Genomic DNA, 26264 nt, shown 5'->3' with positions numbered 1-26264 from the left:
TAACGGCAGATCGTATTAACTTGTCATCATTGTGATAACGTTACGTCACATGTCAGAATCTGTCAATCTAGCTCTGGTATATGCCAATTCTTTCTATTTCTTTACAAAAAAATTTTACTGAATAAGGTAAATTTACTATTATTTAATCAGAGCTAACATGTCAATCTTTTGGTCCTTTCTTTGTATGCTAATTTACAATCCATAATTAACATTACAGTTTTGGCGCCAAATTCTACAATACATGCAAGATTGAAGTTAAGAGTGAACAGATGTTTACATATAATTTGTCCATTCACACCTGGGTAGAATGGATATTTGTACATACTTGTATACTTTCAAGTGTTCTGTATCATGAATGAAATGTAGGTATTGTTATCAAAATAAACTATCTAATAGACTATTATATAGTGTAGCATAAACTATAATGTTGGACAGTCATTAGGGGCCTTTTGAGGTACAAGTAGGTAACTGAAATACAAAAGCATTCTGAAGTAATACATACTTTATTCTATAGCCTAGGTAAAGTTAAAGGAAACTCAAGCAAAAATAGGGCCCGAAATCAGAATTTTGAAAGTCAATTTATTTAGTCATTTTTATACAACACTATGACAATGTATAGCGACATCCATCATGCAAAAATATGACGTCATTTGTGAAGTGAGAACTCACTGAACATCGTTGCCAGGGGTTTTGTATGCTCGCGAAACCAAGGAGGTTTTATATAAAACCTCCTTGGCGAAACTAAGGAAATGATCATATGGCACGTTTTCATGTGGTTTTAAAATGCTCAAAGTATTAAATCATTGCGCAAGTGTGCTGAATATTGTTAGCAAATGTCGCTACCATAAAGATTTCAGCATTTTTTTATTCCCATATTTTGGGCCCTAATATTGCTTTGGTAAGGTTGCCTTTTATGTTTATTTTCTCTGGACAGCCCTATTCTGTAGCACTCGTCTTCGAATGTCAGACACAAAGTGTTGCTTGTCCTTGAGTGACTTGACATTAAGTAACAATTTACAATCAGGATATACACAAAGGTCACATTCAATTCAGGTTCCTTTGTAACACAGTACAAATGTGCTTGTAATTTAGCACTCAGTGACAACAATAGCAAGGCAAATGCGTCAGTGGGAAATAAAAACACAATACACTGAAGTTGTAATTATCCACGTTGTGACATTTTAATGTGCTGTAAAGGATCCTTGTGTCTCCATTTTATATCTACTGTAAATTCATTTATTTTTGTTGTGGCTTGATTTTGCAATAAGAGAGGAGAGGAGGTTATCGGGGTGTTCTAAGGTCGCAGTTGAAACAATTGAATATTCTGTAGTACAATGGAAATGCCTATTTGTGGTGTCACAATTTTGCGTAGAAGAGGTCACCGTGAAAAACCACAAACTTAAAACCACCGCTAACATTTCAGGACTTACAGTATCTACGCTGCAGACTGATAGCACCGACATGCACGTACCCAAATGCCGTGATGTTGTAACTTGTACCTACCTCCTGTGTAGCCTGAATTCAATCAAGCCTCCTGTGACCGCTGGCCACCCTGTAACCGCCTCGCAACCCGCGGGGAGGGGAGAGAAACCCCCGGACAGCTGGAGTTTGCGTTATACAGACTACCTCCTGTGGGGAAAAGAACACGATAATTCATTAGTTGATTGTTTTTTTATCATTTGACTTTTCCAGTGACTCTTATCTCCTTTGACATTTGGATGAACCCAGATTATATGATACATACACGAAGCTGAGATGTGTTCTGGCCTTATGCTAGACCACTGCATTTATTACTCTAAATCTTGAAACTTTCGTGGTGGTTTTATTTTCACCTCTCCACTGATGTTCATGACACAGAGAATGTGTGTTTCTGTATTAATACTGTATTATGGAACTGTTTCAGCTACGAATTTAAAACACGACAAAAATCTACCCTACACTTTTCGGTATTTACGGTAGCCTACTTTCCCTACCTATCAGAATCACCAAACAAAAACACTGCAAACGTAAATGAATTTACAGTATGACAATAATGTGTCACGTGTGTACTTAGTATAAGGATGGTTCATTAAATGTTGGATTAGAGTGTTGTTGTTAGTCACTGTTGCCACGGCAGTCTTGACCTTTGACTCCTGGAGCCAGCTGTGCCTGATTACTCAATGATGTCAGCAGTCATGAGTCATGCCAGTGTAACAGCTGGAAGTTTAGCAGACGGAATAAAAGAATAAACTCAAACTAGACGGAGTCGGAATGAAAGAATTGACTCAAACTCTCTCAACACTGGGCTTACAGTGTTGCAAGACTGAAACACAGCGAAATTTCACAGAGATTGCCAGCTTTGCATGTAAAATTTACTACGTATGTACATTTGTTGTAGTCTGGGTGCCATTCGCTTACTACCAAGGCTGCTACACTCTGTAGCAAGTGTAGGACTAGGAGCCCCGGTAGTAATCGGATGGCCCCCAGGGTACATTTGTTGTAGCAAACAATCATTCCAAGAAGGTTGATGCATACATAGTGAAACCTTCTTTTATAGCTGATTGAAATGGGATGATGTACATATAAATGTACATATTATGGATTAAACTCAAGGTTTTGCCTTTCCAGATCCGGCCCTTCCAGTGATGCCGAGTGGCAAGTTGATGAGCGTACAGGGAGCCATCTTACCAGGTTGGCGTTCTTCAATTTTCTAATGTTTTGTCTCTCACTTCCATTCATGTATGATTACTTTTTCAATGATAAGTATAAGTTTGCTCCCACAGAGTTTGTAATGTTTCTGGAATTATCTTTCAGCTGAAGCCAATATATTAGAATAGCATTTCTATTCTAAAAACTGTTAAGGTGCACTCTTTGCCATTTCTCATCAATAGCAACTTAATGAAGATATCGCATTTGCTCTTGACCAACAACTTATGCATCTTTCCAACTATTGTGGTACAAAAATTCAATGATTCTAGGTCTGGACAAATATAGAGTGACTTTTGATCATTGCAGGTGCTTTTGACCAACATGGCCGCCCCCTCATCTGCTTCCCTGCACGGCATCATGGGAGTCTGACGGAACACTTCAATAGCCAGGACCTTGCCCACGTGGTGCAATATTTCATGGTTATCACATGGTAAATACAGGACGACTGTTACATATTGTATTTATTGTTTGCTGGTTACAACAGATATATGTTCACTTTAAAAGTTGATACAGGGTTTTTAAAGTCCATGGTAGCCAGTTAGTTAGGTGGTAGCAGCTCACTTTTGTATACATTACACTTTTGAGTAAACATACTTTTTGTACTTTCACGAAAACGTAGTGTCTGTAATGACATTTGTCATGTACATGTAAGAATACCAAGATAACAATTCCTGAAGTTCACTTAATATGTATTCTCCAATCCCTACATAATTACACACTGAGTCTTATTCTTTGTCATCCAAAAAAAAAATTGGGTCAAGGGCCAGGTGAATTGTTTTGTTTACTCACCTGTGCTGCCTAATCTTAAAGCAGATGTAAGGATCCCGCTCAGTTTTGGTGTTTTATGCCTTATTTTTGCAGCATTTTAGTGCTCTTTTCATGTACTACTGTAAAACTATTGTACGTCTTGACAGAGGAGGTAAGAGATGTTAAAGAATTCAATAGAAGTTTATTGCAAGTTCATGCCTGTGGGCCAATTGCAAATACATGGTAAAACATAGGGAAAAACATACATGCGTCAGTAAACTGTGTCTGACTTTGTTGTAACAATAGGATACTGGTACTAAATACAATTGTTGGCTATACTATCTAAACTAGCTGGGTTTGACTTCTTTTTTGGAGGCAGTGGGAGACGAAAAGTCCGGCTTTTTCTAGTATTTGTGGGTTCTGTGATTTCAAGAGAAAGTATACTACATGTAGAAAAAAGTCCTAAATGTTGCAAAAACAGATGTAAACTCCAGATACTTGCATCTGCTTAAAGAGTAGTTCTACCCACTATACAGAGCATCTGAAGTAGTGTAATATCTCTGCTGTATCTACATGTACACTCCTCCCAGGTCCAGCCAGAAGAAGAATGGTTTTGCCTTCCTGGCCGACCTGACGACGACAGGGCTGCCGGCAGTTCATCTGATTGTGGAGACATTGCAGTTAGTTGAGGTATATGTCAATCATGAAGCAGTCTTTTAGCAGTCAAACTAAGTAGAGAAACACAAAACGAAGATGGAGATACACATTGTGCAGGCATAATCTTTCAGAATATAGTAAGTTGTGATAATGTGAAAGGGGAATTGTTCGCAGGGATTTGATTTCCGGTCGGGGGGAAATGAAGAGTTCACAGTGGTTTTCAGTCCTAGGTTGAAACTGGCATGCAGGTTTTTACTGTAAAAGGAGAAATAGTTGCGGCGGTTTTAGGTTCGCAGTGAAGAGGTCTCCGTGAAAAATGTGAATGTAAAACCATTGCTGTCATTTCTCCTTTTATAGTATTCGGTATCACAAGTGACAGTCCAATCACTGTGAAGGGCACTAACTAAATTTTCCAATATGTATAATACAATGCATTTGATAAATTATTCACAGAGATATGATTAACGAAAACTTTATCATCTGCTATCATAGCCATCATTAGCTGTTCTCTTGTCAGATTCGTAGCCCTCGCTCAGTCGTCTGCTTCTACATCGTCCGTCCAGACAACAAAGCTGCCTGCAAACAGCTGGCAAAACTCCTGGGGGTCAAGACTGCCAAAAAAGGTCCTCAGGCCAAGGGGCTTTGGGACAAGGTAGGGACAAAGTGATGGGTTTGAAAGTTTTAGAACTTGTTAAGGCCACAGCAAGTACATTTTATGGATGACATCGAAGCACTCAATTATTTTTGCCTGATTTATAGAAATTTTGTTCCATGGTCCATGTGATAAGAAAAGGCCAAAAATGGGAAGATGCATCGTGTGGTAGCCTTTAGTGTACCAAACGTGACGGAGTACGCAGCCTTGTCAGGACAATTATGTCACAATAGGACAAGATTATTTTACATTGATGAAGACAACAGACAGGTTGTTGAAGTGTCTGTAGAGAAGAAAGATGAGGCTGTGTATCTAACAAAACTATGTTGAATGAACTGATTTACCATCCTGATGAAACAATTTACAGTTCATGACATTTTGTTTGACCTTGACATTGCAGTGCACAATTGTGGGCGATGTCGGTGAACTGCAGAACTACATTGACCCCAGCCAGCTGACCTCTGACCTGGGAGGGTACCTGACCTATGACCACCAGACATGGGTGCAGTTTAGAAAGGTACTGTAAACGCCTAAATGTTCACAGTGATTTAATTTGCGATAGGGAGAAAATGGAGTGTTTACAGTGGTTTCATGTTCGCAGTAGCGCGTATAGTCGCATATTGTACAGGAATGGAAGCACTGGTTTTAAGTTTTGCAGTGAACCTAGAACCACAACTACAGTTGCTTGCTTGCTTACTTGCTTATGTCGAGACCTTCCAGTCACGAGTTGAGATGGCAGCCCAAGTCTTTCGGTCCTTCATCGCCTGGAGCATACTATCCACTTCAAGTCCGGTGTCTTTCTTGAGTGTGTCTATAAAGGTTGGGTGTGTCTATAAAGGCCGCACCAATTTTCTAATTCTTTGATTTTGAAAGAGATCATAGAGCAAAGTGCCTTTTTCGGTCAGAACACTGGTATTGAACATTATCACAGCCCAGATATGATATAACATACAGTGGCTGCACTGGTTTCTTAAAAAATAATTTCAAGTGCAACTTATTTAATAACAGGACTGGTGTTATGTTATTCATCTAAAAAGTTGTTATGTTATTCATCTGAAAAACTATAAACATGGATAGTAAGAAGCTTTACTTCTGTTGTATCAGGTGATAGAAGTGTTCAGTAAAGACACAGAGACAGTGTTGGAGAGAGTACCGGCAGTGATGAGGCAGCTACAGGCTCTGACCCACTGTAAGGTGGACGGGTCCATAGAGGAGGCGGAGCAAACGGCCGACAACGTCACTCAGCAGTGTGAGGTCATCCTGCACACACTCCAGCTACAGGCCATCTACGACAGGTGGCTTTTTTTGTTTGTTTGTTTTTCTCAAATGTTAACCTACCTCTAAAGTAAGTAGACGTAACACCAGGGCTCTCTCCAGGACCTGTCCCTACGTCACAGGACGGAAATTTGCTTCTTGGGCTGGAAATTTTTTTTTACATTGTCCGTCCCAAAATCTGAACTTTATGACATGAAACTGATGAAAATGTATTATCGTAAGCGTAGAATGACGAATTTAACAATTCAACACATTGGCTCCCAGACAATGAGTGGGACAGAAAAAAATAAAAGCTGGAGACAGCCCTGCGTAACACACAAGTATACAATGTACAAGCTGCGTAAGACTGAAATTTTCACACCAGAATGTGGCGTCAAGTTGCCAAATGGCTAGGCTAGAGGACTGGAGATCGGGTGGGTTTCATTCCTGGCATTTCTGGCTGGACGTTGTCCTTGGAAAGGCACTTAACACGACTTTCTTAACCTTACTTTTATTTAATTAGTTGGAAAGGTAAAGGTAATGGAAGGAGAGGAATGGGCTCTGCCTGGTAATTCCATGACCTAGACAGTGGATAACAACACACTGACCCAATAAACCTTTTTCTTTTACACCGGGATAGACTCCTACTCTTTGCAATGGCTAGTCCACACAAATATGCTCAAGGTTTATGTTTATGAGACGTGTGCCTCTCCTCAAACACAGGACCTTTGGGTTTACATGTGCTTCCCATCTGAGAGGAAGTCCCTGACTGAAGCTATGTCCGGTAAAAACACAGTAAAGAAGTGTCCAGTAAAATTTCATTTTCCCAAGAGTAGAGTTAGGAAATACAGGTGAAAATGTAGGTGTAAAGTGCCTTTCCCAAGGGCATATCATTGAGTCCTGCTGGAGATTCAAGTCAACAACCCTAACCACAAGACCACCTCACCTCCGCAGGTGCAAACAGATTCTGCAGCTGATGAGACATCCCGGTCGGGACCAGGTGTTTTCCAAGGTGGCACAGAAGCCGGTGTTCCTGGATGCACAGGTGGTTGTGAAGGAATGTCACCGGCAGCTGCTGGCAGCTCATCAGGTGGTGGATGGTCTGCGTGGCAGGGTGGAGAAGAGGCTGGGGTGGATCAGGGAACTGGTGCAGTACCACATAGTCAGTCAGCAGGTACATGTAGGACTGGCAAGCTGGAAGATTCACTGATAGTAGTGCATAAGCTAGTTACATGTACCTTGATGAAAAAGAAAGGTACTGTTTTGAGTTAGTGTGTTTGTTTGTCTTGGTGTGTGTCCTCAGTGATTTGAATTTTGCAGGATGGCAGTATGTACGGTTGAAGTGGTACATGTATAATAGGATACTTGGAGAATTGACCGATCCTGACTGTCCAGGACAATAAGTGATTCAATCAATGGTCCAATGTTGTTGTGGTAGAGAGGCAGGAAATGATTATGTACGAGTGCATCATGGATTGATGACACATGGCAACTCCCACAAAGTTATGTCAGGTCATTAGCGGTTGTCTCTACCATAATCAATAGGTTGCTGGAAAAAGTAGAAATTGTCCAAGTAGTGTAGTCTTGTTGTATCTAGACTAGTGACCTACTTTGTACAGCTCAGCCATTGATACATAGATTTTATCATGAATATTCAAGATTTACAATCCATTCATAAATAAGAAAATGGCTTCCTACTGCATAGAGTCCATTCCAAGTCACCACACGGATTTTTTTATGATATTTGTAATATATACGAATTATTGTTATATAATTACAAATCTTAAGAAATATTCATAAATGTTTCGAAAAAAAAGAAATACGAGAGTACCATGTTTTAGAAGTTGTTATGATAATTTGCAAACATTTCGAAAGTGACAGTCAAAAGAGATCTTTTTTTTTTAAAGATTTGAAATATATATTGGTTTGTGTCAAGTTTCGAAAGATTTCGAAATAAAGATTTGGGTCATTTGCCCCCCGTAACGAGCCGCTAATCCTAACAAAGCCTGTTTTGGATCGAGCGGGGACCGCCGACCGCGCAGGAAGGCACTGTGGCGTGACATTGTCTGTGGACATCAGCAAGAATTCCTCCAGAGGATAAGCACAATTCAACTGTAATTTTGCTGCACAAAAAGGGCTAGCAAACATTGCGAATGATCAGTGGTCAAAATAGCATACGTACTGAGCAAAAGCAAAAGTTTTATCCACGTCAAATAAGCCCAACAATCGGCACAATGCAAAGGGAGCTCAAGGGAGAGCCGGCTAGCCCCAAAGGGTTTTTTGATCTGTCACTCAGTTCAGCGACATGTACAGTCAAAGGGAGGCTTCCTTTTCCCATGGTATCAGTAAATTGTAAACTAAAAGGCAGTGTTATTTTTTGTAGAGATTCTTACCGACAAAATCACGAAGATTCCGGCGGAAAACACCAAAAAAAGAACGTAGATCTCTGTTGCAACAATTCTAACATGTGGCGGCCTGCCTCGGGGAGTCTATTCTGTGTGTAGGGGGAACTTTCTTAGAAACTATTGTCAAATAATTATAGATACAAAAGTTCACAGTAATAACATCACACTAATACTACTGTAATGCTTAGATTGTAGCATTCAAATCTTAAATTCTATCAACATACGTTAAAAGATAGACATTTTAGACAACGTGTTTAAATCCTCCCCGGGAGAAACAGTCATGCCGTCTGCCGGGGGAACAACAACACGGGGACAAACTTCCCACGAGGCGTTCTGGTTCGGAAACAGCCTTTTCTGTACTGGCTGATTGGCGTTCATAATTAGACTGGACCTGGTGGAGTTTCTGCAGGTTTTTTTTACGTCCCAGTTGAACATTCTTGTTCTAGCGGTCCCGGTGGGGAGGGCAGCACGGCAGGCTACTGTTACCACTTACAGCTTCCTTCGGTACTTTGTTATTATCTCCATGAAAAATGGAGATATAGTTTTGGGTGTGTCTGTGTGTGTGTTTGTCTGTCTGTTTGTTTGTCTGTTTGTGTTTCCGCACTACTGTAGTCAGCATAACTCAAGAACCTCTTGATGGATTACGATGATATTTGGCATGTGGGCAGGTGTTCTGAAGCCGAAGTTCAAGGTCGATTTTGGGCCCCCTGGTATGTGACCTTGGTACTGCAGCAGAACTTCAATTTTTGTATCTTTTGACTTGGACGTGCTATGGTCTTGACTTTTAGGTGGCAGATAGCTTGTGATGTAATAAAGAAGTGGTGTAGGTTTAGGCCCCCTAGCCGCTTCCTCTGGAACTGCAGGGGCGTTTTTGTGAAAATCTTTTAAGAAGAATAACTGAAGAAACGAACAACGGATTTCCATGATATTTAGTATGCAGGTAGCTTAGATAGAGATATAAACAATGAAGTGCAAATTATGCTAATTGGGACTTTATTTGCATAGCTAATGAGGAAAATCTATATTTGCAGTGTTTTCCATTATCAGACTAAAATACATTTAACGTATGTAGTTTATGGAAAGTGGATCATCAACAGATACTAATTATGCAAATAAATTCCTACTTTGCATAATTAATGCAAAACACCATATCTCATCTAATTGGAAAATTATAGGACTGTCAATATGATACTTAGTATGCAGGTAGCTTAGACAGAGATATACATAATGTAGTGCAAATTATGCTAATTGTGACTAAATTTGCATAGCTAATGAGGAAAATCTATATTTGCAGTGTTTTTCATTATCAGACTCAAAAACATGTAACATGTAGTTTATGGAAAGTGGAGCATCAACAGATACCAATTATACAAATTAATTTCTAATTTGCATAATTAATGCAAAAACACCATAATTCATATAATAGGAAAATTATAGGACTGTCAATATTGCAAGATGTGTAAGTTAGATAAAGGTATTTATGACCAAGCATACATTATGCAAATGTGTAAGTCATTTGCATGAATAGAATTGTTCATGGAGATATGAGGTCGTGGAACTCTTGTTTCTGTCGCATTTGGGTCGTTTCTGCAAGATTTCTAGTTTTGATTGATAGAGAAGCCGAGAACACTGATAATGTTTCTTTCGGATTGTTGTCCTGCTAACGTTAGAGGCCGAAATTAACTGTTTGTTTACATTACGCCCGACTCGGCGTGAGAGCACGGCGGGGTGTCACCGCTCCTTTCAACGGTCTATTTTTGGGTGCTATTAACTAATTAACAGCAGATTGTGAGTTTCTTCTTTCGAAAAAATGATTCAGACTTCGAAATAAAGGCAGTGTGCTGTAGTCAATCTTTAGAAAGTATCAGAAATGTTGTTCCCAGTGCCATGAATATTTTGAATATTCCACGAAAATGTGGGAACATTTAGAAAGTGTAAACACATTTAAAAATGTAAGAGACCATGACATTTATATTACAAATAGTTACAAAGGTTTCAAATTAGTTCTAAACAATGGCAAAAAACATCCGTGCGGTGTCTTGGAATGGACTCTATTCTGAATTTTCTGACTATAAAAAAAATTGCCAAAGGCTTGTTAGTAGCTGTGGATAACAGTATACTCCATTGAAGGAGAAATCTCATATTGATATTTTCGTGTGAATTGTGTTTCGCAGGTGCTTGACTGTTTCAGCAGTGGGGGCCGGCTCCCCCTGGCAGAGGACACCATTATTGCAGAGGACATAGCCCAAGCAGAGGTGGCTCTCATCAACTTCCAGAGAACATTCTACTCACAAGCAAGGGTCAGTCTTCAAAGAGGTCTTCTTGTCTCTGGTCATCATTTAATCAATCATCAGTTGGGCTCAAAATACATGCGCTCTTTTGTGCACCCAAAATTGGAGCTGTGCACCCAATTTTCTTACACCTGGTGTAAAAAGGCTTTCCAATGATGCACAATACTGTACATGTATTATATTGATATACGCAGTGGCAGATAGAATAAAAGTAATAATGGAGATATGACTGATAAGTTCCAAGTTACTTAACTTTTTGTGCTGAGTGTCTATAGTTACTTGTTGTGTAATTTGCAGTACAATTATGGTCCAGCACTAATTATGCAAGTGTGTAACAGAACAGAAGTGCTGGGGGAATTTCAGCACTTTTGGGGGGTATCCACCCACAAACTACAGTAATGATTCTTGTTGTACAAAAATCATGATCATAACTAATAAAAGTTCTTGTTTGATGCTGGTCGGATTATATCATTCCCAAACTGCCATAATTGTCAATCTGAAAACGTCCTTTAAAAGCTGACACCTTCCGAAATCTGACTGGCGAGTTTGTTTTGCCAGATGTAATCGTTAAGGCAAACTAGGAAGCGATTTGTCGGGTCATGGCTGATTCGAATATGCGTTTCAAAGAGGTTGATTGGCCGGGGTGCATAAGTAGGCCTGGTGCTCTACCCATTAATGAATCATAACAAATGTTACATCATTACAAAGGGAAATAAACAAGCTTTCCAAAGATATATCATACAATGCAGTTGTTGAAGTAGTCACTGTGATATGATCCACCAAAATCAAGTTTCTGAACTTTTTGTGCTAAGAGTAATAACAATGAAATATGTTGAGCGCTTTGTCAAATCCCCTGGTAGCAGCAAGGTGACCAATGTGCCACGGGTCCAGTGGGAAAGGGGCTTAACTGAATAGATGATTACTACTGTGTAGGATCAACTGAACCTGTTGGACCACTGGGTGAAGAAAGTTGACCACATCCTGCAGCAGAACGTTTGCGAGTCCCCTGACATACACGACCATCACGACTGGGTGAAACAAGAACTTACGACACTGCGCACAGCCGTGGAGAAAAAACACAAGTTCTACAAGGGAGTCTATGATTTCTACCTGCAGACTAAGAAGGTGAGAGAAGAGCTAAGATGTCTTGTTGTAATGTCTTTTAAGGAAAAGCAAAACATAAAATTGAAAAGCTGACTATACTATGCTGAATATAGCCCAAAGTTAAGTTCTCACTAGTTTTACATAAGTCTGTCATAGTTCAGGGCTCTCCCACCGTTTGAAACTCGAGCCATGCCGACGGCTGCTCGACTGACTGATGGAATTGGGTGGCATCAGGAAACGGCATGTCCGCATCAGTTCTGATATATATGAATACCGTATTTCTTCTAATAAAGGACGCACCCCAAATAAAGTGCGCACCCCCGATTTGGGCTTCACCGCAACCCCAATCACGCCAGCTGAGATACTTCACAGAAAAACCTCAATAAAGTGCGCACCCCCGATCTGCCGCCGGTTGCTCGGCGCGTGTCTCCAAGATGTGACCACGCCCCGGTATTCGGCACGCTATGAAGTCCTGGTGTCTTTCTTAATCGTTCCATTTTCAAGGAATTTTCCGGAAAACATTACCATTATTTGGGGTCAACACTTAACCCTCTACTCTGCTCAAATTTTGAGTAAAAAGTTTTGAAGTTTAAACGTCACGCTGAGAACCTCGCGCCAGGATATCTGACAAACTTCCTTGATATTGAAGGACCAGACGACGATCCGCTCGATTTCTACCGGGATAGTCAAAGACAAATGTGTAAAACGCATTTTGAGATAAAATAAAAGTTCGTCTCTTGGCATTTATGCCGCAAAATACAGCGTTGCATTGACAAATCACTTCATTTCGCCAATCGCCCGCCGCCATATTGTTTAAATTCTGCTGCCCCAAGATACATTTCGCGTGTTACGTAATCCTCATCACATGATCGCAATACGCGTCTCTGATTGGTTGCTGCTGCAGATAAAGGCGGGAATTTTGCAGACGAAGTGCATCATGGGGCAGCAGAATCGCGATCCAATTTTTTTCTTTGTCTGAAATGTTACACATGAAAACGCAATAAAAACGCGGTTTTATCGACTACATAGCAACATTATGGTGAAGAAAGTGCAAAACCAAAAGATGTTTTCGGGAAAGCATACATTTATTTGCGGATTGATGGTGGCTTTTGCGTAATTTTAGCGATCAATGAACCCGGAAGTGTGCCGAAAGCGGCGTGGGTTTTCGCGTTTTTTTCCGTCAAAACAAAAACAAAACTCCCGCTGAAGCGAACTCTGGAACATTTCAGATTCTAGCTATTACGTTTTTGATAAATAATATCTACAAATACGCACGATGTGCCCATATTTGCAGCCGTGTGGGTGGTTAGGAAATTATTGACGTCGCAAGCGGCGTAGTACAAGCGGCGTGGGGTACGAAATTATGGCCGGCCCGACACACTGAAATAGTCGCGCGGTTGAAAACACCCAGCGTTATTTGGTGTCTCATAATTTGATATTTAGTATCGCTAAATCAATTATTTTTATATCTAGAATACCTTTTCAAAAATATACGTATGATATCGTTATCTTGTAAACATAAGAACATGAATAAGAACAGAACATGCATAAATTATCGTTGCGTGTCGGCGAAGTGACGGGGCTAGCCTACTGGGGTAATAATCGGTGACTTCCTGACTTACGTCGCGACTTTTCTCGAGAGAAAACCTAAATAAAGTGCGCACTCCGACTTTGGCTTTGACCTGAAGCCTCATCTTAAAGGTTGAAATGTCAAAAAAGTGCGTCCTTTATTAGAAGAAATACGGTAGGGCTTTTCAAACTGGCTCCCAACATTGACCATAATTTGGAACGCTCGCTAACTCGTTGATTCTCTCTGATTTGTTAGAAATATTCCCCGAAATCTATCCCAGTTCAAAATGCCCTACTCTACGTTTACTACATTTTGTACCATACTATATTTGTATATGACATTAACAAGACTACTTATAGAATCACATACTTCAGGTTTTTACTTGAATGTTGTTGTTTTGTTGCCCTCCCAGGTGGCTAGATGGTACTATAAGGCACTGAAGTTTCTCATTCTGGTGGAGGACAAGTTTGCTACAGGGGACAACTACAGGTAGAACCTAACAATTCATACCTCCTTTCCACTAGAGGCTGCAAACGCTGAGTGATCAAAAAATTGACAGGATCGCTCAAAGAATTTTATAGATAAAGAATGATTTTTTGTGTGTGTGTATTTCATTGTCTTTTAAATTGTATTTCTACATCTCGTATCACATCTTGTTATACAGCTTATTACAAGTCCAATTTTGGTCACTTTACGGTTGTTCAGTGTGTGCGTGTGTGTGTCTCTGCATGTGTGTGTTAACCTACATTAAGGGGGGGTAAAATATGCCATGAATCCAACTGTTATGCCTTGAATCTGGATTATAACCTGATACTTTTTTCTATATACTAATTGACTTATTTGTCTCTTACCAAATTGATTGTTCTGTTTCATGCTAACCCCAGAGGGAAGCCTGACCTGATCCGTGACCACTGGGAGCACCAGGCGCAGTACTTCCTGGGCAGGTACCCCTCCCCCTCCCACCAGAATCTGCAGAAGGTGCAGGAAAACGTCCACCTGATACCGGACATGCGGCTACGTAACCAGGGGCGCCTGCTCATCAACAGGTCAGTAGAGGTTTTTCTGGGGCAAATTTGCAGGGAGGGGGGGCATTTTGAGGGAGCGGAGGAACCAAAAGACCAACAGTGGGAAATTTTAGAGAATTTAAGTTAAAATAGGTACTCTAGGGCTTCTTTAGGGTGAAATTACCATTAGACAGGTCACAGTTGAAGACTGGCCATAAGTGACTTAGTAGCATCCCTGGTCAATCTGCCACATGTATATATGGGCATGTCTCTCCATGTAGTAACAGGAAGTAAAGGGAAAAAGGTCAGAGATATAGGAGTGACAGGAAGTAGAGTTGGTAAAATTTGTCACTTATCGGCCAGGTCTGACAGCTGACAGACATTTCAGGTCATGGGGTCAGTTGAAGAGGCTACTGTACATTTGTACATACCCCAGTTTATTTTGGGTTTCAATTGCAGTCTGCGCACCCTTAGTCTGTATAACGCAAACTCCAGCTGTCCATTACAGGAGCTTGATTGAGTTCAGGCTAGCGCACCCTCAAGTCTAGGTATTGTCTCTTTCAGGGAATTATTCCGAAGTAAATCAACTGTGTATGGGATGAAAGCCTATCCCTTCCGCTACAAGACCAACTGAGTTATGTTTCTTCAACCTCTCTAATTTTGGTAAATTAGAAGAAAAAACATAATTTTCACGTCAAAAATGATGGGCAAATTTTGGCATTTTCGCGGTAGAAAAAAATTTCAGAAAGAGAAAAACCTAGTGTATAATCGAGCCAATCATAAAAAAATTCTAGTACTTGGATTTCTTAAATCATCCACGGCGTCAGGCATGTCAACATCACCCACAGAACGCTACTTAGGTCAATCTCGGGCCAAGGGACATTTCACTATCAACGCGGATAGATATCCGGAAATACGGCTCGGACCGCAATGCAATTTTCATTTAAAAAAAACCAATTCATATGCTTTTCAGCCAAATTGCTAGTATGCAATATCAGTTCGAAGCACATTATGAGAAATGTGAACTCAAATTAAACCCAGCCCCTTGAAACCCTTTCGTCACTTTTTTGTTGTGCACTACCACGGACCCCGGTTGCGGAAGAACTGGGGTGTGCACCGTTAATTATAATTCACAGGGAGGTGTAATGTTGTTGGCCTGCCTGTTTGTGTTTGTTTTCAGTTATGTTATTATTTTCCATATGCTAGAGTCAATGGACACATGTACAATTAAACAAGACATATGACAATCTCATTTAATATTTAGATATGGTGATGCATGTGTTTTGAAGAACAGTGCTTTTTTATCAAAAGTTTTCATGTGTTGTTAAACTTGGCATCTCTACATGTGTATTTCTGTAGATGTTCAGTGTTGTCCAGACTGCTCCACTCTCAGGGAGGGGTGGCCAGGATGGACTTGGCTCAGGTCCTCCGCTGGAAGGACCAGTTTGAACGGGGTACCGACGACGTCAGCCTCGGACACACCCACAATCCCACCCCCTCGGAGATCTCCAGCCTGGATCTGTCAGATCACGCAGGTCTGTCTGCAAACTAGTCTTCTCAAAGTCAAAGTCAGCATGATTCGTACAGACTCTTGTATTGCCTAGTGGCAGTTGTTGTTTCAGTAGCAGGCTATATTTTTACAGGGAGGTGTGCTAGCCCTTCCCCTTTAATGTCCTTGAGGCACCTCTTCAAACACCAGACCCCCATGCTCCGACCAGCATAAACTATGTGTATACTTTCCATAGGATGATGATGTATATGCACTGTCATCTGTAGTTCTCAGTGTCGAATATCTTTTTGAATGATGATATGCAATCTCACCTGTTAGACCAGTTAGAAAGGTTGTAGCTAGACTCTTTTGATTTCGATCTAATCATTGGTGTGTTTTTGCAGGACAAAGGAGAAAGGACAGGAGAGAGACAAACTATCATCCAGCCAATGGGAACCACAGGAACTCTCCACAGAGTTATGGAGGCTTTACCAACGGCACTGGGAGAAGGGGAGGGCAGCATTCAGATGGATCTGCACCGTTTAGGAGTGACAATAATAAGTTTGGAATCTACGGGGACTCTGACAGTGATCCGGAGAGCAGTGTCTATGGCAGAGGCGTTCCATCTGACAACAGGACGTATGGTGTGTATGGTGATGACAGCGAGGAAGATGGTAAGGACCCACATAACGGTCCCATGGGTGTACTGCCAGGAGACCCACGTAATGGCTCCATGGGTGCACAACCAGAAAACCCACGCGATGGCTCCGTGGGTGCGCCAGCAGAAGATTTGCCGGGGGGCCACGGTTCCTTATACGGGAGGGAGAGTAGGACCAGTTACGCTGACTCGGGAATCGGAGCAGTGCAGGGTAACTCCGAGTCTCATTCGTCGGGAAGCCCGAAGTTTGCAAGTCCGCACCGACGACAAGTTCTGAACAATGGGTCTAAGTACACCACGATTACCCTGGACAATGACGATACTCACGACTTGTCTGTGAGTATGTACAGGGATATGACAAAGGGACTGATGCAGCAGAGGGATGCTGATAGGAACAGCATTGGGGACAATAGAAGGAGCAGCAGCGGGGACAGCAGAAGAAACAGCAGGGAAAACAGGAGGGCCAGGCAGGACAGCCATCTCAGGCAGGCTTGGCCAGCAGCAGGGGTGTCCGGAACAGCAGTGGAGCTGTCTGGTGGCAGCTTCAATGCATCAAACAACAACTCAAACTCTTCTGTACTGTCACAGGTAACTACAACATAAATTCATGTACACTTAGAAACAGAGCCCAGGACATAGCACTGTTGTATTAAACTTGTCAGTCATGGAATGATTCCAATACATCTGTTCACTAGAAGAATGTTGATATAGAGATAGGTAATGAGAGAGTTTGTATTTTGCTGATACATGTAATTTTTATATCAAGTTATCTGAGAATTAAATGGGGCTATAAAAACGTAAATGGGCACTGCCCCTATGCACAGAAAGGTATGGGAAGGATTTTAACTTAATCACTACCCATGTCTAACTGTCCAATTAGGTTGAGGAGGCGGTCGTGACCCTGAGAGAACAGCAGTACAGCCACGACCACCAGATCTACCACACACTCAGCCAGGCCTACCAGATGATCGGGGGCAACCAAAGCCAGTCCACACCAAAAAGTCCAAGCAAAGTCCCGAGGAAGGACGGCCCTACCCAAAACGGCAAAGGCGCACGCCGTAAGCTGCCCACACCCCCACAGGTCAGCGCCAAAGCAGACATTCTCCGTCCACATGTTAGAAGAAGCAGAGGTGTATCAGGAAAAAATGTGAGTAGATCTCGCAAGTCGGACGCCGACCTCTCAAGCCTGCCGCAACAGCAGCAGATCTGGAATGACTTTAAGGCGGTGGACGTTAAACCACAAAACAGACCACGGGCAGAAAATGCCTTGCCACGTAAGGGACCGAAGACAAGGAATGCAAGGAGACGGAGAGAAGAAGACCTCCAGGATGACACTGTACCTGTCTGGAGGACAGATAGAGGTCAAGAATCTGGAAGAGAGGGGAAGCGAACGTTGGGAAGAAAACGTGCTCCGTCTTGGCAGGACCTGATGACAGCGGAAGAGGAACAGGATGAGGTGCAGGAGAGACTGAGACGGGCAGAGCAGCTACTAAAGGTAGGTCATAATCTTTCACCTTTAACCTCTGAACCTTGGAATAGAGAAAAGATACTGTTACATGTAGCTCCACGAATTGCTTAGAAGGTAACAAATTCCTGAGATCTAGCCGTACAATTAAATTTCTTGTAGAAAAGTACAAAAGTAGTATAAGATTGAAAACTATGTAGAATGACATACATGTACTAGGTGTTGTGCTTTGTAAACAGTTTGTAAATGCCTCTATATGTGACTTGTAGCTGCTTGCATTACAAATGTATGTATAATTGTTCAGTCACCGGGGCCAGCCCTTTGTAATAACATTCAGCTAATTTGATAGCCCTGGTCAAACATGTACAGCCAAACAAATAAATAAGTAAAATGAAAGCAATAGAATAGTTAGATTTCGAAGCTGGTGACTGCATTTCTCTTCCTTTGTTGACAGGAGGAAGAAGATGTCCTGGAGCAGGAGAGACAGATTGACGAGCTGCTGAGAACCTCGGAGATCAGCAGTGGGTCAGAGGTCGGCTCTGGCTCCAGGTCAGAGGTCAACTCTGGGGACCGCTGTCAGGCCCCAACAGAGACGCTACCCAAAGTAGCAGCCGATATGCAACCTGCCAATGAGGAAAGCAACACTGCAATTGTAGATAGAGAAGACACAGTGACAGGCCACTCACCAGCAAGCCCAGTAATAGACTCAAAGATGAGCACCACATCCCAACAAAGCAACGGGATGCCAAATGGCAGCCCAAAGGGCTACGACGAAGAAACCCTTGAGAGCCTGTGGCGTGGCCTGGAGAAGATGACGCCCAAGAAGTCTGTTGAGGAGAGCAGGAAGGAAGAGGAGATCTGGGCCCACCTGGAGAGACTAGGGGTGACAGGTGGGACCACACCTAGTGCAGGTGGAACCACACCTGGTGTAGGTGGGACCACACCTGGTGTAGGTGGGACCACACCTGGTGTAGGTGGGGCCACATCTAGGACAGGTGGGACTGCACCTGGTGCAGGTGTGACAAGTGATGATGTTGACCTTCCTCTCAGTCTGTCGCCAGGCAGCAGCAGTCCGTTTGATCACATGACACGGCCGCGAAGTCTGTCGAGCGAAGAAGTGGACAGTTTCATGAAGTCCCTCGTAGACTCTACCAGACCCTCTAGTCAGCCTGAAGTGGGACATCTTCTTGGTTCATCCACAGAAACAGATGGGGATGTCGGAACAAAGAAGTCACAAAAAGGAGGCTTATCAGAGAGTGGAAGAACTTCTGAAAGGAGTGATATGTACGACACAGACAGCCCAGATATTCCCAACGTCAAAAGAACATCACTACAGACTTCTCGGGAGAACCAAGACAGTCTTTTGGGGTTAGCCGATAATGACCTTGAAGATGACATTTCTCATACCCTTGAGGAAGATGAACTTCTGGAGATCCTGGGACAGAGAAGCAGCCCTGGGATGGAGAGGCAGGGGAAGGATTCTTTGCAAAGGGTAGACCTAGGTCACCAAGATAGAAGTAAACGGGAACCTCCTAAGATACAACCTAGGAAAAGCAAACAAGTAGAAAGAAGTGTGTCAGGGAGAGAGGGTGTCTGTGGAGGTGTCACTGCTAAGGTGCCACCTCCCGTCCTCCCAGACATGCCACCAGTCCAGGCTGCAGTTCAGAATCTTGAGGTAGGAGGCACTGCACATCTCAGCTTAAACTGATCTCTCTTCGACTTTGCTACTATCTCCGCATTACTTAGCAAAAGCATTATGCATTTGTGTGTCCCACTATTTTGTAGTACCCTGATTATGACATAGGCTAGATAACCACATTCTTGCATTTACATAATTTCATTTGCTTACATGTATATCTGAAGTTAAATGTACCCCTGTGTCAGTGATCCTCTATACATGTACATCACTCCTCTGGCAATAGTAAATGATATGCCAATTATGTGTAAAAGAGGAAATGTTAATTTCTTTCTATAATCTATTGACAAGGTAGCATAAGTCCTTCTGTCTGATCTGTTCTTTGAATACAAAACAATCTCCAATATGTTGCCACATACAGTGTACCATGTTAAATATGGTAGTTCTGACGTAGAATGTATGCATGCAGTCCCCATAAGCCCCTGTCACACATTCAAGTCCTTTCAATGACTTTGCTACCAACCACTCCCTAACCAAGGTTGGTGCTGGGTTGTGAGTAGCCTAGAACCCATCCTATTCTAGCTCCAGTTTGCTCCTCTGATTGCGTACAAGACGAATATGTCTTTCCGGAATTTGATTTGCTGAGGTGCAGACGACTTTTAAAGACTAATAGGCAATGTCACAAACCACAGATGTCTTTGCTCCTGACTAAACCCCAACCGTGGTCTGGAGAAGGTTGGGAGGCCATGGCTTTGTGTGACGGGCTTAACTCATCATAAAGGAACCCGTTGCTAATTGACTAGAATTTATGTCAGTAAAACCGTAGGATTGTGCATAACGGAGGGTGGGAGCCAAACGTAAACAAAGTAATTACTAAACATGGCACAATATAAGGAACTTGGAAGAGTATTTTAGGAATGTTCTCACTATAATGATAAATGACACTTTCAAACGTTTATTGAGCTGTCTTTCCTGTAATTGTGTTAACTTGAATCAAATTAAACTGTCATTGGTTATATTTACATACATTTGGTTTCAAGCTTTAGATTTCTTTCAGACACATTGAAACAAGTTGTCTATGGATGCAAAAAGTAAAAAAAGGATTTGTAATTTAGTAATTTGAGGGTAACAAACTTAGATTTCTGTCAGTGTTTCTATTGAAAATTTAGAAGAGTGAGATTGTGTGTGAGTTAAATTCTACTGCTGGTAACAGTGGATATTTTAAGTAACTTGTGCAAGTCTGGTCTGAAATTACTTGCACCGCTCCAACTTAGACGTGCACATACTTGCATATATGCATGTGGTATTTTTGAATCCTGTCGTGTACATGTAAGTCCAGTCGCTTCCCTGCTACTGCTACTGAACACTGTGCACTGCTACTGAACTGGCCTCTCAAAGCACCAACCTGTCAATCTGACATAGCTTGGCTGGACAAATCAAAAGGTACACATTCTGTCTAAGTTGGGTGCATCGGTAACAATTTGTGTGGTTTCTGATTGGTTTTCTTTGCTCTTGGGAATGTCAGACTTAACCTTGGTGTTAAGGTTTTACTTATCTTGAAACCAAAAAGATTGAATTTTCTAAAACTATGCTATTCTAAAATAATGATTTTGGATGTTTGGTGATTAAAAAAATAATTCCTATTGGCTAAACCAGTTAACCTTCTCCCTGCTGCCAAACTCTGTGACTAATAGAGAATTGGTAGCCAAATGGCTACGTCAGTGTTCTTAAGGTTAAAACAACTTATAGATGTCGTCACTTTCTTTTACTAACATATTTTTTGTTCCTATATCGGAAAGGGTTAAGGTTTATCATATTAGTAGACTTTCAACATGTATAAGCATTGTAACATCCCGAGATCTAATTATTGCCATGTTTTGATATTCTTATTAGAATAATGTTCAAACAAAGAAATCTACAGTATTCAGTCATGATATGATATCATTTCACCTGTAATATACAGTAATATCTGCAGTATTGCGTATGATAGTCGACTTACCATGTCACATCGTCTATACTTTTAAAAGACCTTGAAATGATGATTTATTATTTAATTCTTGGCATGAATATTTTCAATATGGCAATTATTACATTGGACATGGTGATAACCATGGCAAGGGGTGTTAGGCTAGAATAGCTGAATATAACCAGATTCTTGTATGTAACATGCCTATGCCTGTTCCTCAGTTGGACGGATACGGCCCCCCTGTGGTGATAGACAATGGTACGGGTCTGTGTAAGGCCGGCTTCAGCACAGACGACATGCCCAGGGCCGTGTTCCCTGCCATGGTGGGACGACCGCATTATAAGGTAGGTACAGCCTACGTATATTGTACTTGACAATTATGTACAATTCTTATGGTTTGTTCGTGGAACATGGAGACTAGTGCAGCCCCACTCAAGATGGACTTCCCAGGATTGAACTGGGGTCTCCTAGTTAGCAACTAATTTGACCAATTTATTGTATGCTACCTGTTCAGCTACAGGGACATCACTACAATTTTTGGTGGTTACCAGAACCTTGCATGTCCCCATGGCATGAGTTGTAAGCCACATGTATACTGCATGTTTTGCCATATGGATTGAATTCCGTTTGTCCATGGACGGGGGTTCGACCCCAGGGTTGACCCCAGTTTGAACATGCATGTTGTAAGAGATTGCATTCGTCATTTCGGATGGTGACGTAAGTAAAGCCACTGGCTCCATGTAAAAGATATCAATAGTAGTAGTCCACTGTTTTCTGCTGCTGCAGTAGTTGAAACATCCTGCAGCCGCATTCAGTCTTCCTTCAGTCCCTTCCACTTTGTCCGATTCGCTGCGAGCTTCCTTAGCTCCCGTAAGTTTCTTTCTGACCGCAACAGTCCTTGACCTCTTTCCTTCAGGTCTGCCCTCAGTAGGCTCAGTAAGTTTTTGCAGTGTCTTCCTTTTCCGGAACCATATCTGTTGCATCCTATCAGGGCGAAGTCTAAAGCCTGTTGTGCAGGTGTGTCGGTCGGCATTCTCAGAATGTGTCCGAACATAAACCACCTGGCGTCTTTCACTTTTGTTAACAGCGGGCTTGTGTTACACAGCTTGTACAGTGTTTTATTTGAGATCAGGCTATTTGGCCATCGATGCCCTGTGATTGTTCGTAGGTGTTTTCGGTGGCATGCGTCTAGCTTGTCTATCGCTGTCTGTGGAGCAGCCCAGCTGTTACAGTTGTGGAGCATGATTGACACACATGTGGCATTATACAACTGTAGCTTCTTCTCCAATGGAATTTTTGATCGTTGAATCCAGATTTTCCAAAGGGACCTGAATGCGAGATTGCCCATGGTACACCATGCTGCTATGTCGGATGAGCTACAGAGGAAGGAACGGAGAATTTTATCCTTTCTCTATTCCTCATGGCCTCGGAGAGGCTTTTCATTGTCATCTTTTTCCAGTGTGTCTGCCAAGTAGACATGGGTGAATTCTGTCTTGGCTTCATTCATGAATAGATTGTTAGCAGCTACCGGTAGCAGTCTTTCCAGTACATGTACATCTCTTTCCTCGTCGATAAAGTCAACATCGTCCGCATATTCCATTTCCAATGGCATGCCAAAAGGTGATGCTGGTGGGTTGGGTCTTGTGGAGTGTCTTCTTATTGTGGATAGTGCAGATGCTAGGTAACAGGTGAACAGTACTGGAGAGAGGCTGTCACCTTGTGGGGACCCTATTGTTGTTTCGAAATCAGCCGAGTATGTTGATCCGACACGGACTTTCAACTGATAATATCAATACACTTGTCAAGAAGAGTTGGGGTGACCTGGTGTGCTTTGCTGAAAATGCGAGCTGTGTAATGTAGCCAAGCCGCATTCCACCGCTACCTACATGTACTTCTTGAAGGATCATGCTTCACCTCAGTCAAAGATGACTGCTTTACCAACATTAGGACTACATCTTTGATTAGACACTGACAGTGATTTTTTGACATGAAATGTTTGTAAGTCATATCTTTCTGCTACTGTAGGATGTGATGTCCGGGAGATACCAAGACACGTACGTGGGGGATGCAGCACAGAACATGAGAGGTGTACTGGTGTTGAAGTACCCTGTGGAACATGGGATAGTCACAGACTGGGATGACATGGAGAAGGTACGTGTACATGGAAATGTGCTTAGGCCCCTTTCCGCAAGACGTTGACTGCTAAACGACCGTTGAGCAACCAAAATTAGATTGGTGTGACCATTGATTTTATAATTAGATTATGATGCATGTTGTAAAAGTGTGATTTAAAAGATAACAAAACACAATCAATTCTTTGTCTATGAGTATGAAATTTTTTGGGCGACCTTTCAAATATTTGGTTGCCCATCAGCCACTCAGTGGTTGCAGCCTGTAGTGGAAACGTGGTTCATGTATTAATGAGGAAGATTTTGTATGTAAAAGACTGGAGAATAGTTGATTAACTGTATTGCGGAGATGTTTTTCTCAAAGTAAGTGATGAAGATTGATCTAGAGAAAGGACTAGAAATTCATGTGGATGAGAAAATGTTGCCATTTGCATGCAGATTTGGGAGCATGCCTTGGTGAACCAGCTACGTGTGGAGCCAGAAAACCACCCTCTGTTCCTGACGGAGGCCGCCATGAACCCCCATCGTCACCGCGAGCGCATGATGCAGATCATCTTCGAGAACTTCCACGTCCCGTACTTCTACGTGGCTGTCCAGGCGGTGCTGTCCCTGTATGCCACTGGCAGGACTACAGGTCTGGACTTGATGTGTTGGGTGATTTTTGAATTAGTTGCAAACCTTTTGAGTGAAATGAAAAGACTATATAAGACATTATATGTAGCTTTTTGGTAGTCTAGTATCCAAACCTATTATAGTTTCTGAGTCGATCTCAGTATTTGATTGAATACTATTCTGGCTATTGGATAACAAAATTGTTTGTTCACAACTTGTAGACAAAATGAATGTATACCTGATGTTTCGGTGACCATCTTGTCATCTTCCTCTGATCAAGCCTCAGCCCACTTTACTGTCACAGTGTGTCAGTTTGTAATTTGCTATTTGATAATAACGTTAATGGCGTGCTTTCCCCTCGATGTTTATGGTGATATAACGCCTGGTCAGTGACCTATGATCACCTCATAAACCACTGTTTGCTCGGTAGTTATATGTTACTGTAAACATCCCGGGGCAGGTCATTAACCCTTAGATGTACTGCAGCTGCAGAAGGGGGGCTATGTTTATCATGCTGCTTTGTTACTGTAAGTTCTAAGCCTATCTTGGACTTTGCAATTAAAAATCTATTGCCTACTGATACATTGAATGGTATGTCTCTATCTGCAGGTGTGGTGTTTGACTCAGGTGACGGTGTGAGCCACACGGTGCCCATCTATGAGGGGTACTCTCTCCCCCATGCTGTACACAGGATAAACCTGGCAGGCAGGGACCTGACCAGCTATCTTATGAGGGTAGGTACAGGTAGTACGGTAGACATGCCAGCTACTAGCTATAGATTGTAACTATGATAGACTGGGTACCGATACATTTCTACCCCTGTCTGTGTAATGTAGGGGAGGTATTGTTTTTGGTTTGTTTGTGTGACTGTATGGGTACCGGTTACCTCACTTATTTCCACATGGGGGATACTGACAGGAAGTTAGGTCAAAGGTTCCGGAATAGGTTATTTCAATTCCTGTCTTCAATTTCCTGCTATATGCATGTCTGTTGCCCTGATTGAGCCAGCAGGAAAATGCATCAATTTGTTTTTATTAGACAGAATCAGCGAGAAATTCACTCTTATGAATAAGACAAAAAATTCATAGTTTTTTTCTATTTCTCGTTGCATATCAAACTGAAATTCTGTCAATCAATATTTCAAGTTAAGAGGATTATTTGCTGTCTGCTGTGCAGTTTGAAATGTTGGATGGAAAGTTTATCAAATCAATGTTTTATTTGTTAGAAATGGAAATTTCTTAAAGAAAGGCCTTTTGTAAATGTCAAACATCAGAAGATTTTAGAAAAACTAGAGAGAAACTAGGGAAAAGTGAAAAGCCGTAATTATAACCAGTCCACCCCCTCCCCCTCCCCCCCCTCCAGATTTTGAAAGAACGTGGCCACTCGTTTGTGACCAGTGCCGAGCACGAGATAGTACGTGACATGAAGGAGAGACTGTGCTACGTGGCCGGGGACTTCAGGACGGAGACTGAGAAAGCCGAGAGTTCCCCCGACTGTGAGCAGGTGTATGTCCTGCCTGACGGGCACTCTGTAGTCTTGAGCAGTGAAAGGTTCAGGTAGGGAGAGAATACATTGTCATTGCATCTACCATCGGTGTTCATTAGTTCTTTCAGACCATTGTGGTGCCTAGAGGCACATAGGGCAACAAGTTTCCTTGCTGTTTCAGTGGCAGGGTATAATTTCACAGGGAGAAGTTGCTAGTGCATCCTCTTTAAGGGGCTTGAGGCACCTCCTTGAACACGGCACCCCATTTTATGTCCCTTCTGAAAGACGGGTGTAGCCCCAACCGTGATGCTGTCTGATCATTCTCTGAGGAGCAAAAAGGCAATGGACAAAAATGCCATTTCATTATAACCCGAAATTTACAACTTTTTTGTTCTTCAGATAGAAAAATGCTAATTCTAACCTGTGGAAAAGAAGTGCCTTGCTGCAGTGTT

The 26264-nt window shown here is 42.0% G+C and overlaps 1 protein-coding gene across 1 annotated transcript in view; it reads left to right on the top strand.

Annotated features, from left to right (window-relative positions):
• The window catches only part of LOC136431462 (uncharacterized), a 28889-nt gene that overhangs the window by 724 nt on the left and 1901 nt on the right, over positions 1 to 26264 (top strand). Inside the window, exons 2-21 of the mRNA XM_066422843.1 lie at positions 2608 to 2670; positions 2995 to 3118; positions 4026 to 4125; positions 4610 to 4744; positions 5145 to 5261; positions 5849 to 6039; positions 6953 to 7172; positions 10578 to 10703; positions 11628 to 11819; positions 13781 to 13857; positions 14253 to 14414; positions 15732 to 15907; positions 16266 to 17107; positions 17400 to 18014; positions 18439 to 19659; positions 21808 to 21930; positions 23612 to 23737; positions 24154 to 24349; positions 24937 to 25061; positions 25690 to 25883. Coding sequence (XP_066278940.1) covers positions 2608 to 2670; positions 2995 to 3118; positions 4026 to 4125; positions 4610 to 4744; positions 5145 to 5261; positions 5849 to 6039; positions 6953 to 7172; positions 10578 to 10703; positions 11628 to 11819; positions 13781 to 13857; positions 14253 to 14414; positions 15732 to 15907; positions 16266 to 17107; positions 17400 to 18014; positions 18439 to 19659; positions 21808 to 21930; positions 23612 to 23737; positions 24154 to 24349; positions 24937 to 25061; positions 25690 to 25883 — 5125 coding nt within the window. The remainder of the gene's footprint in view (positions 1 to 2607; positions 2671 to 2994; positions 3119 to 4025; positions 4126 to 4609; positions 4745 to 5144; positions 5262 to 5848; positions 6040 to 6952; positions 7173 to 10577; positions 10704 to 11627; positions 11820 to 13780; positions 13858 to 14252; positions 14415 to 15731; positions 15908 to 16265; positions 17108 to 17399; positions 18015 to 18438; positions 19660 to 21807; positions 21931 to 23611; positions 23738 to 24153; positions 24350 to 24936; positions 25062 to 25689; positions 25884 to 26264) is intronic.

This window comes from Branchiostoma lanceolatum, chromosome 3, assembly GCF_035083965.1.
Source record: "Branchiostoma lanceolatum isolate klBraLanc5 chromosome 3, klBraLanc5.hap2, whole genome shotgun sequence".
In the NCBI taxonomy this organism is placed as follows: domain Eukaryota; kingdom Metazoa; phylum Chordata; class Leptocardii; order Amphioxiformes; family Branchiostomatidae; genus Branchiostoma; species Branchiostoma lanceolatum.
Note: the sequence above shows the minus strand (reverse complement) of the source record. Positions and strands in the feature narration are given on the sequence as shown.